Source organism: Carettochelys insculpta, chromosome 15 (assembly GCF_033958435.1).
Source record: "Carettochelys insculpta isolate YL-2023 chromosome 15, ASM3395843v1, whole genome shotgun sequence".
NCBI lineage: Eukaryota > Metazoa > Chordata > Testudines > Carettochelyidae > Carettochelys > Carettochelys insculpta.
The window spans coordinates 4075557-4087534 of NC_134151.1; the positions used below are offsets into that span (position 1 = coordinate 4075557).

The window sequence follows — 11978 nt, forward strand, 5'->3', positions numbered from 1 at the left end:
AATTGCACACCTAACACATTCTACTTTTATCCTAAAGCAATGGGGCTTTTAGCCATCGAGTGTGAACACAACCTTCTGGAATCAGAGAGGTCGCTGTGTTAGTCTGTAGCTTCGAGAACAACAAGAAGTTTTGTGGCACCTTAGAGGCTAACAGATATTTTGGAGCAGAAGCTTTCGTAGGCAAAGACCCACTTCATCCCCCACTCATGCATCTGATGAAGCGGGTCTTTGCCCACGAAAGGTAATGCTCCAAAATATCTGTTAGCCTCTAAGGTGCCACAAGGCTTCTTGTTCTCGAACCTTCTGGAATGTACATCACAAATTGCTTTCTTGTTGGATCTGCAGATATGATGGGTGGGGGAGGGGGCGCCCCGTGCCACTACTTGGGCTATGTACACACTAAAGTCTTTTGTCAGCAAAACGGCCTTTTTGCTGATAAAACCTGGGTAACGTCCAGATTCCCAAGGTGTTCTGTCATCAGTAAGTTAACAGAATGTGGCACTTTTGTCCACAGCCGTACCCCGCACCCCATGAGGAATAACATCTCTTCTGACAAGAGATCCGTCCACAGAAAACCAGTCTGGATGTTCTAGGGGGGCCCTCTGTTGACAGACGGGGCTTCCAGGTCACCGGACAGCCCGGTCTGCTGTGCTTCCCATTGGCTGTCTTGCTGACGGAGTGGCCAGGCAGTCCAGCCGCTCTCTGTTGACAGAGTGGATGCTCTTGCAATCTGGTTGGCAGCTTGGCCACGATCTGTTGACAAATCCCTGTAATCTAGACCTAGCCTTGGAAAGGTATTGGCTTAGTCTGAATGCGTTGTGATATCACGGAACACGGTACAGGGCTAGCTCTCAGGTGACTGACTGAAGAGCGATAGGCTACTGGAGAATGAGAACTAACTCCAGCCCCTGCTGGAGCTGGCTCGGTGAATGAAAGCAGAAGAGAGGATGGCTCTAACTTGCCTTTCCTGCATCATTGTCTCTGACCCTGAATGGTTGGCAAACCGTGTGTACTGAAAATGAAGTTTTCCAGGTGGTGGAAATGGCTTTCTTGTGGGATTGGGGGAAGGGAAATCTCATCTGAGCCCTTCTTCCTTTTCTCTCCTTTATGGTAACTCCAAGTATAAATACAATCCCATGAAACCTGCCCGGAGCAGCCACTCAAGAGACCAACAAAAGTCAGTTATATAGCAGAGGTGGGCCTTTAACTAAAGGTCAGAGAAAATGTTACAGGAAACCTTGGGGAGACTCCAGTGGTCTCTCTAGATAGGGGGCTGCTTATTACCAAGGCTCATCATTTGTGTGGGTTTCACTGTATCTCTGCTGATTTCCAGCCTTTTTCTTCAGCAGATTTGGATTTATTCTTATCAGAGCTGTAAAAGCCCTAATCTTCCCTTAATGATAACACCGTAGCAAGCAGACTTGTGCTATTCAGATCTAATTAATGAAGTGCATACATAGTAATTATCACAGGAGGCTACCAGCCAAGTTGGAGGAATAGTTCTTAAAGGGAAACAGACCCTATATTGCTCTGCTTTGGGAAATGGTACTGGGAGCAGCTCCTTCTGCCACAACAGACTGTGAGATGCATCTTGAGTCATGTTCCAGCCTGTGACGCACAAATGGGATTCTTACATATGTCAACAACTGCTGCTTGCATTTACCTGCCGGCTGGGCTGAGGCCAGATATTAACATCAGTGTTGAGCACTGAGCCAGCTGGAAGAGGATGCACAGGTTCCTCAATGCGACACCTGCCCTGTGAGCCTCCTTACTCAGAGTATGCAAAGCCAGCTCGTTCTCCTGCTGCAAAGCCCTAACCATGCCAGCTGTAGCTGAGCCTGTGGGGTTGGAATCTGTGTCTCAGCTTGCACTGGTCAGGGGTATCCAGGAACAGGAGCCGGGAGTGCGGAACAATGTGCATCAGGCCCAAGCAGCATCACTGAGGCGTGCGCAGCTCGAGAGAGAACTGTGTGTATGGTACTGCTGGCAAGCGACAGGGCAAGTGATGGTGGGAGTGGTATCCAGGGGGGCCCCCACCTCCAAGAAAGGGCAATGGAAAGCAAAAACCAGGCTTGAAATGCCAGCAGGCTAAGGAGTCAACTCGCTGCCATTTGCTGCAGAGAGCAGCACCAAGGCCGAGGCGCAGTGAAGCCTTCTGGCAACTGCTTCAAATCAGCACAGCTTAAGGATCTGACTTGACAGTGACTTTTCCTGCCCTTTTCTCTTTTACTGAAGGAAATGGCGGGGGCGGGGGTGTCTCTTGTAGAACAGCAGAGGCGCTCCACCCATGCCCAGCATGCTGCACTGTCCTCCGCTGGCTTCTAGGAACTCTGCTGGTTGCCTGTATGGTGTCTGTAGGACGTACCGTGCTCAGGCTGGGCTGGGCCGGCTTCCCTCATGCATCTCACTGGATCCCCGAGGCTTTGCTTGCCTGGTCTTTCTGGAACGTTGTCCCACAAAAGATAGTTTATAGAACAGGGCTGATGCCGTTTGCTTCCAGCCTCCTCCAGCTCGCTAAAACAAGCTTTTGCTCTGTCTTGTTTAATCACAGAAATATCCAGATACCAACACTGGTCTTCCCTAGCCTTGCTGGAGGCATCGCCAGGAGGGACGGGGGAATAATCTTAATTTCAGGCTGGGGATGTTGAGTGCTTAACAAAGAAGCCTTGTAGCCGAAGAGCATGTGAGGTTCTGTAGTCAGAGAAGTGATCGTGAAAATCCATTTTAAACATTTTCACCTCTCTCCCTTCTTTTTTAAGTGTCTTCCAATATCATCATTCCACTCATTCCCCAGGCAACTAGAGTCTTCCAGAGTAGACCAAAGCTGAATTTCTACTGAAAAACAGCAAGCAAAATAAATCTTACAGGTCAACTTCCTGCTGCATAGAAAGCAATAAAGTAGGGTAACCTGCTGTCAAAAGCCAGGCGTTGTGGGATGTCTGGGTCCCCCACAGGCACTGATGCGTTGTGCAGAATGTTATAACCTGCTGGGAACAGTACTAAGGGAGGTCGTTGTTCTTGAGCACAGATAATCAGTGTAACATGCTTCCTTGCAGATGCTGCTGGAGGAGTTTCAGAACAAGGAAGACCAAATGGAAGAGAGAATTCAGCAGTACAGACAAGTGAACCTGGTGCCAGCTGTGGTGGAACAGGGCTGGTGTGTGATCATTGCTAACCTCCTGGCATTGCCAGAGCATGACACTCGAGAAAAGGTTCTAAAAACAGTGCGTGTTCTGCTGGCTGCTTGCAGGGATGGATTTCAAGTGGACCATGCCCTCAGCACCACACTGAGCACACTCCGCAGCGAGTATGAGGAGCTGGCTGCGGAAGAACAAAAGGAAGGGGACAAAGATGGCTACTTTAAAGAACTCCTTAGCTCTGTAAATACCATTATTCAGGAGTTAGGATCAGGACATCTGTAATCTGAGTTTTAAAAAAAAAAAATTCAAGACAACATGGTGACTTTTGATGGACATGCATAAATAAAGAGTTGAGTAAACTGCTGTTCTAAGCGAAGTCCCTCAGGACAAGTGAGCCAACAGTTCCATTACTAAAGAAAGATGCAAACATTTCGGGGAGGATTTTCCATTTCACTTCTCAGTCCATACTAACGTATCAGATAAGGGAAGTAAATGTGTTTAAGTAATCTTGTCCTCAGGCTCTCATCTGTTTAATGTAAGTGATAGAATATGTCACTCTATTTCGTTAGACCCTGAAGAATCTCTGCATTTAAAGAACTGACGCATTTTTGTTCACACATTTGCTAATTCAGGCAACTACACATCTGTACTTTGTAAAGAAAAAAGACTTTTCACTGCAAGTGTGGCCAGTCTTTTGTTCTTTAATGGTGGCCCCCCCCCCCTTTATTTTTTGCTGTTTTACTGTTTATACAGAAAGCCAGAAGCTGTTGTTAGGTTTCTATTTTTACATGTGCTTTCTGCTTGTGCCTTCCCTCAAACACCAGGAATATCAACACCTGTCTTCCTTGGGTTTGCTGGAGGTCTGCACAGAGGAGCCAGACTGGGAGCATTTTTCAGGCCTTGGGTGAAAGATACTGAATATTCAGCAAAACGAGTCTTTATTCTAGCTGTTTGTTAAGGGGTTGAATAAAGAAATTGTTAACAAACCCCAAATAAAAACATAGGCATTCTAAACCACCCTCATTAGAAATAATTTCTCCTGCCAACTAATCAGCTTTCTCATGCATGGTATCTGTGATGTCATGAACATCGTTGTCCTCCAGCGTTCCAGAGGCTGTGGAGAAAAGGAGGGTGGGCAAGACCTGAATCTCCAGAAGAGGAGCAGGAGTCAAAAGGGAGCCACGGGAAGGGAAATTTGTCAGGCCTTCTCTGTACATCTAAAGAAACAAAGCAAAAAAGGCACCAGTCTGTTGGCTGCAGGTCCCCCTTAATCGCTGATGAATTGCCCAGCCCGTGGCACGCAGGCCTGTGAGGTTCCACCTTTCACTCTCTGACTGGCAGTAGCAGCTAGTCAAGCATAGGGCTCAACTCAGCTGAGCTGCTGCTGCTGCCAGTTGAGCTCTCTGATGCTTTTGCGTTTGCAGATAAATGTCCATTAAAGGCTGGATTGAGGCCACCACTTCCATTTACCCTGTGACCAGAATCCAGCCCCTCTGCCCAGGCCATTAACCTTAGCCCCCTGCCCACCCCCACTCCATTTTCTCTTTAGAATTTTTATTCACAGCAAACCCTTTAGCAACACTTGGTTCTCGGCAGTGTTCCTCCCAATCGCGTAAGCGTGTCTGAGCTCATACGTTAGCATCCCACAGGGTGAAAGGGTAAGGATGGCAGGATGGTTTGGTGCCTGTCCCATGCAGACTTGGGCTCACCAGGCCCTTTGAGAGTCATGTTGTTCTACTCAGTGCCTGCATTAGGCACTCGTCTGAGCTGATCCCCCTGCATGGTGTAGTGGGCTGTTCTGTAAGCTGTGAGCCTCCTGCAGGGTTTCCCCAGTGGGAGTCCCTACTGATGATATAACAAATAGCTGTAGTTATATGGCAGCCATCTGCCAGTGTTTTGTGGGGACGATGCAAAACTCGGTGCTTACAATAATGTGAGAGAAACAGCATGCATGAGGTGTCCTGCAGCCCTTTCTAAAGCAGGCAAAAATCTATGACGCAGGCCTGGCCCTTGCTCCTGCACAGGGTTGCTGCAGAAAAACTACGTCTCTGATCCAGTTTGACCCAGGAGCACGCTGCGGTTGTACTGGCACACAGGTTATAGGCTGTGAGCCTGCCACTTAACCAGCCATATCCCATCACCTTCCCTGCCACCGACATGGTGGCTAAAAGCCTGATGAAGGCTTCCTTGCACCTGGGTCGTGCCTGAAACCCATGATGGGTTTTTAGCAGCAAGTGTAATTAGAATAGGCTGTTGGCTGCTTGAACATATATGTACTATGGCCAGAGGGCTCAGGAATGTGCAAATACAGCTTTAAGCTGCTTCCAGCTGCATGCTAGGCAGGCGCTGTTCTGTGCAGGTCTTTGGCCCAGCTGAACTGTGGGGTCACAGAACGCACCAGATTCTATTAACCATCAAAACAAACCCCTGTGATACATTCTCATTATCTGCCCCTGGTAGCAGCCAGGTCACCTCTGTCTTGCCCCAGGTCACGGTACCAGTACACTTGGCATGAGTGCTAAGCCAGGCTCAGCAAGTGGAGCTAGCGAGGCTTGCGGGTGTAGAAGCAGCTGTGGTGCTGGTGTCCCAAGTAGGGAAGTGCTTGTGTACGCTACAGGTGATGGTAACCCTGAGAGCTGTCAGACAGGTTGTGTTCATACATGTAAACCAAGCCTGGCGTCCAGTGCGGGGGCTTAGCAAATTGGTGGCTGATGGGGTGGGCTGATTCCCTCTGTATTGGGCCCCCAACTGGCCATCATCTAAAACAGCCTCGGTTCACAGCAGTGGTTGGGCCCCTTTCTTTATTGTGTCTGGAATCAGTTCCAGTTCCAAAATGGCTATCCAGCACTGGCAGGTACTTCAATAACCATCACTCCAGCTTTTAGGGGCATCAGCAAGGAGAAAGTTATCCCAAGAGGAGACAGACAATAGCCAAAAGAATGGGGAGGCACCTACGGTAAAACCCTCAGTCGCTACCTGGAAACTTTGACCTGCTCAGTCATCTTCAACTTGTTCTGCTGCTCTGACAAAGGCAGGGCTACCGCGAGTGCCTGGCTAGGGCAGTTCAGCCATCAAGACGTGACTGGCTTGACACACGCACTGTGGAAGCACAGGCTGGCTAGCACCCAACTACGTGCCTGGACAGCCAATACTAAAGGACTGTCGAGAGGGGACAAACCATTTATACCTGTCACACACACAATGGACAGCCGCTCTCTAAGTGTGAGGTGAGCCCCCTGGGCTGTGCATTGATCGGGCTCTTTCAAAGCCATTAGCCCTTCCTTCTTGATACTAAAATATTTCTGATGATCCTTTATGAGGTATTTATGCATATTGATTTGCTTTGTTTGGACTGAAGAATATTTACGTGCAGTTACAAAAATCCATTCCGCTGCTAACAGCACAGGATTATTAGCAACTGTAAAATCTCTGAAAGGGCCCAACTGCTGTGCATGTCAGCCAGGGAGTCCGGGCTTGGATTTATTTTTAAGCTAGTGCCCTTTAGTTTAGGTAGACCTGCTGATGTAAAATAAGCATTTTGGGTCCTGTGGGTGTGTGCTGAGCTCAGCCGATGTCAGAGCAGGACTCCATAGCTGGCCCGTGCTTTCCTTCTGGGCAAGGAAAAGTAGCACTCCCCCCAAAGGCTGAAGTTCAGCAACCAGCCCTGAGAGCAGCAGTAAATTTAGAAGAAGGCAACTGGTTCTGTGTTCAGTTCTGCTGCAGCAGGGCTGTGCAAAAAGCTAACCACCCCTTCACAAAGGTAATGGTGCTTGCTGCCCATTGAGCCAGTCCGAGTCCAGTTAATAACACTGACGGGGGGGGGATGTTGGATTTCCAGCCAGGAAAGGGGCGAGAGCGCATTTCCCTTGCATAGATGGCTTGCAGGGTGCCCCACTTGGCTCACGGACAACCCATCCTTCCTCTTGTCACTGACACAGCGGCAGGATTAGCAGGGTTGGGTGTCATGTTAGCTTATGAAGGACGTGTGAGTTGAAGCAGGTTTGGGGGGGCAAGCCAGGTGGTTACAGCTGAACTAGAGGTCAGAGTAGCTGATAGAGGGATCCTGTCCAGCCTCACATTGTGCCCCTAAGACAGGTCAGGCAAAGCCAACAGCATTCCTGTCTGAAGCTGTCCCAAGGCTACAGGCAAAAATCCCTGCTGGCGTGCAGAGGTTGGTAGGGCCCCCTTGGCATCCAGCTCTGGGAAACCCCCATGCTGTTGGCCTCTATGGCAGGATGTACCAACCTCCTCTGTGCCTCTGGCCAACTCCCTGTGGAAGGAAGTGTTAGCCATGGGCACAGCTGGGCCAGCCCTGACGGGTGCCATCTGCACATCGCTGAGGCAGCAGCAGCTCTGAAAGTAGCTAGCCTTTCCTTAGTGGTAGTTAACAGTGGCCCTTAGGCCTGCCCCCCGTAGGGCGACGGTGCTGGGGTTCGGGCTTGGGCACAGATTTCTTTGGCTCTGCTCATGTTCTCATCTTTTACTTACTGTGCTCTTGGAGAGGCTGGGAGCCATCGTAGCGTGACCCTCTGTGTGTCTGACGGCACCACCTGAGCTGCAGCTAGAAGCCCTGAAACTCAGGAGAAGAGAAACAACATTAGTAACAACATGGAGCGTTAGCTTCAAGCCTAACCTGCCGGGGAAAGGCCACCACCAGCCTTCTGGCTCTGTGCTTCTGCCTGGGGGACAGAGCGGAAAGGCTCAGCCGTGTGGGAACAGGCTGTCCTGGGGGCCTTTGCTACTGCTTTTTGCAGCCAAAACCAATCCAACAAATACTATTGTTAAAATAATGAAATGGGACTGCGCTTTGCCACAGGGCTACACAGGCTGCCTGGGTGGTTAAGGAGCCGTGGGCAGGTGCTGCAGGGCTCCTACCAGAGGGGAGAACGCGCAGGTCCTAGTGTGAGTCATGTTTCTGCAAAGCAACGGGAGAGGGATGGCAAACCTGTGGAGGGAAAAGGGGGGGGGGGGCGGTGGGGGGGGGAATATACCTTGGGCGGGGGGGCCTGGTCACCCTCATTGCTCAGTGCAGAGGTGACAGTGGGCCAGCTGGGGGTGTGACGTCAGCCACAGGCAGTGCAGGTACTGAACTAGGGCACACACTGCCTGCCCCAGACCTCCCTGCCAGAGATAGGCCTGGTGAGCGCTCAGGCTTTCCTGCTGCAGATTAAATGTTTGGGGCCTATGGCTGCTGTGATGGGTTAGACCAGAAAGCCCTTTGAGACTGTCGGCCGCTGTGCTGAGCCCACCCACCTGCCCTCTGGGGAACACCACCACCCTTGTTCCCTCTCACTAGTGCCATCCATTTGCAGAATAAATGTTATGTGCATAGAGGCCTGTGCAGCACAATAGCAACACGCCACTGGCGAGGCAGCTGTAGGTGCTCTGCTAATCAGCTGGGCAGCACCCGGCTTTCTCCTGGGTGGCCAGGCAAGTGCTTAACTTACAGTGACCACTGCCCGCCACCCTGTCCTGCTGGGCTAAAAGCTATGGTCCCCTCCCCCCGCCCCAAGCCAAGGCACAGAGCTGGGATAGTAACTCCCCTGCAAAGTAACATGGACTGTGACCCAGCTCAGCTCTGAGAGTTCTCAGCTACAGGAACGTGCCAGCTCCCCAGAGCACAGCCCTCAAATGCCACCAAAACCTCAACTAAATCCATCTTACTTGTATACAAGCTTTACACAGAGCCAGCGCATAAAGCTGGGCCCCTCCTGTACCAAGGAAAGAGCAACAGGCACAGGTGTGCCCACCCCCCCACTGGTGGTAATTAGTTCCACGGCACGTAACAGAAACGCTTGTTTATTATCAAGTACAAAAAGCAGGATTTCCGTGCTTCCAAGTGAAACCTCTCAGCTCAAAGCACGTCACTAACTGCAAATGAACAAAACACGCCAATTAACCCTAACACACAAAGAGACACTGTTACAAAGCATAAGTCTCACCCTAGGGCCTCTTTCAGGGACATGCCTTCAAGACAGCTGGTCTGATCTCAGGGCTGGGGCTAACAGCTCTTTGTAGCTTTAGCGTTTTTTTTGGGTTTTGGGGTTCTTTATTTGTGACCGCTAAGGACCCCCCCCCCCACCCCCCCCCAAGATGACGGTAAAATGTGTCTTCTTCCCCAGCCTCATGGAAAAACCACCAAATACATATGGATGCCAGCACCAGGTGCCAGGTTACATGTCTTTGCGTTGGGGGGGGGGGGGAACCAACCACAGTTTGGGCTTACAGGAGAAACACCACCAGTGACAGCTGGTTACCTTGCACACGGAGCCAGTAAGTACAACTAATGGTGCTCACAAGAAATTTTGAGAATAATTAGCAGGTTTACATGTCATATTTCTAACCTCCCATACAAGAACGACAGCAGCACACCATGTGACTATACATGGGTGGGGGGGGCGGGGGATCATAGGCTCTTGAGAACAATAGGGTACTGGACCTGGTCTGCACAAAGCATATGTGAGTTATGCCCCTTTATATTAAAAAACATTTCCATACAGAGTCACAGCTGTGCACAGGGGTGCCACCCAGCAGCAATCACCAGGCTGGAAGCAGCTGGGGGTGCGAAGGGCCACCTCTCCATGTTTCATGGATTGAAGGCACTACAAGATTGGAGCCTTTAAGTGCCTTCTGGCTCAGGCAGACCTGCTTTGCCCCACCCACTCCAAACAACAGCAGCGAGCCAGCCACACTGTCACAAGGAGATGGCCATGGCTGGTCCAGCAGCGCCCCTCGGCGATCCACCGTGACAGCTGGGCTACACCCCTTGCCTGCCTGCTCCCAGAGCTCACCAGGCACATAGCCACTGGGCCGGCACTGCCCCCCCCCCCCTTGTTCATGCACCTGCAGAAGCTCGGACACACGTAGTTTGTGAGTGCGCTGGCATTGGATGGCAGGGATGCAGGCAGCCTGCTCCCCCTTGCACTAAACAGCAGGTGCACCTCCAGCCAAACCAATGGCGTGATGCTGCAGTCCCACGCTGAATGAAAGGGGGCTTTGTGCACGGCGGGCGAGTGAGCTACGCCCTCGGCACTGCACCTTTCCCGCCCAGGAGAGCCACCAAGCTGGGAGCTGCACAGGCCCCAGCCCCCCACCGCAGCAGCTCGCTGGCAGGGGCTACTGGTGGACAGGGCAAGGGTGGACATGGGAGTGTGAGCCAGGTGGCCAGGCATCTTGCCAAAGACTGGGGTCAGGCTGGAGTGAGCCTTTTGGTTTCCCCTTTACGACCTGGGCCAACACCAGGCAGATTGGGTCGTACCCACCATAGCCATCATGTCTTACCCTGGTGGCTGTGCAGGATTAATGAGTGACAGCTGGGGGATCACAGAGCTGCAGTGCAAGGGCCAGGAGCTGGGCTGCTTTACAGGCTAGTTCCCCCAATTGCTGGGCATAGGACAACTCCAGGGTGAAGTTTTCAGATGTAACCTGTACTGAGCCCCGAGCTACGCTCCCCAGAGGCTGCTTTGAGAGCGGCTGCATCCCCCGTCAGCCCTGGCGTCAGCTGTGAAAGCTTCACCCCTTCTGAGCCTCAGGCCCCAAGACAGGTGCCCAGACTCATGCCCTCCTTGTCTGTTATGCTGGGGTGGGCTGGGGGTCAGCAGGTGGGAACTGTGACAGGAAATTAGTGTTCAAGTCTACAACTCCCCCAGGACTCAGACACTTGCTGCGTGCTTTAAAGGCCGATGAGAGCCAAAGAAACGCAAGCCTAGTGCTGCCCAAGCTCAGCAAGCAGCAGTTGGTCAGTGGCTCAATGGCCGGAGTTGCCAAACCCAGATGGCTTTGTCCACAGTAAAAACAAATACTGGTTACAAGCCGGACACCTCTCCTAAGTGAGAAGACTAAAGGCAAAATTCCCTCTATAGCTGTATGGCAAGATCTCGGCGTGGCTGCATGAGAACTGCAGTTGCCACGTACCAGAATATCAGCAGTGGGAGGCACTCGCGGGTCTGAAAGGAGAATTGACTCTTCCTTGCATTTGGCTACTTTTTTTCTTTACATATATTTTTGTTGCAAAGGCCTTACACGCTCCCATTGCGAATGCCAATCCATTGGACCCCAGCTGCACGCACTGTACAAATGCAAATGAATCCTGCCAGTTATTTGTACTGTAACAGAAAACCACTAGAGAAAACCAGCAGGAAACCAAATCAGAACATCAGATGGATAATTACATCCCGAGGCTTTTTCCCTTAGACTGTCAAAGTAGCACACTGTACAGCAAGAGCAAAATCTTAAAAGGAAAGGAGAAAAAAATTCCTGGAATTTCTTATCAAAGAAAACACTTAGAAACCCTTAGATCTAAAGCTGCCTAAAATGGGTTTGAATGGCTGACGGCGCATGAACTCTGCAGTTTATTTTAAATTTTGGTGCACTCCCACAATCAGAGTTTTTTACCTTTTTTTTTCTCTTCGAGCAGAATTTACAGGTCTTTGCTTTCCATATCTGGACTGACTGTGCCAGCAGTGAATAAGTTTCCAGGTGACACCCTAAGCCAACCAGTCATGTTTGCCTGGTGACTTCACTTGTGAAACTTGAGCAGGGTGGGGCAGTTTCCTTGAGCCAGGCAGAGCCAGTGTTTGCTTGCCACAAGCTCTTGCAGCTTGAATTTTGCTCAGTTCTTCCTCTGCACTCCGACAGATGCCGATTTCCTGCCTGGCTCCTCTGCCCATTATTAACCAGGGCACACTCAAATGTCAGACTGATGGCCCTCCATGGTATGAAACCAGAGGAACTTCTAACCCTTTAATGGAGCTCATTCAGATGCTGTGCTAACTACTCTGGAGAATGAAGGGCTCTCTGGATCGCTACAAAAAAGAAGAGTGCTGAGAGTGGCAGTGC

General features: G+C 50.8%; 1 protein-coding gene across 5 annotated transcripts in view; it reads left to right on the top strand.

The window, feature by feature from the left end:
• SIL1 (SIL1 nucleotide exchange factor) overlaps positions 1–4144 on the top strand; it is a 251629-nt gene extending 247485 nt beyond the window's left edge. For all 5 annotated transcript variants that reach the window (XM_075009664.1, XM_075009663.1, XM_075009667.1 and 2 more), the window contains one exon: positions 3057–4144. In XM_075009664.1, coding sequence (XP_074865765.1) covers positions 3057–3422 — 366 coding nt within the window. In that variant the 3' untranslated portion in view covers positions 3423–4144. The remainder of the gene's footprint in view (positions 1–3056) is intronic.
• Positions 4145–11978: the final 7834 nt, after the last annotated feature.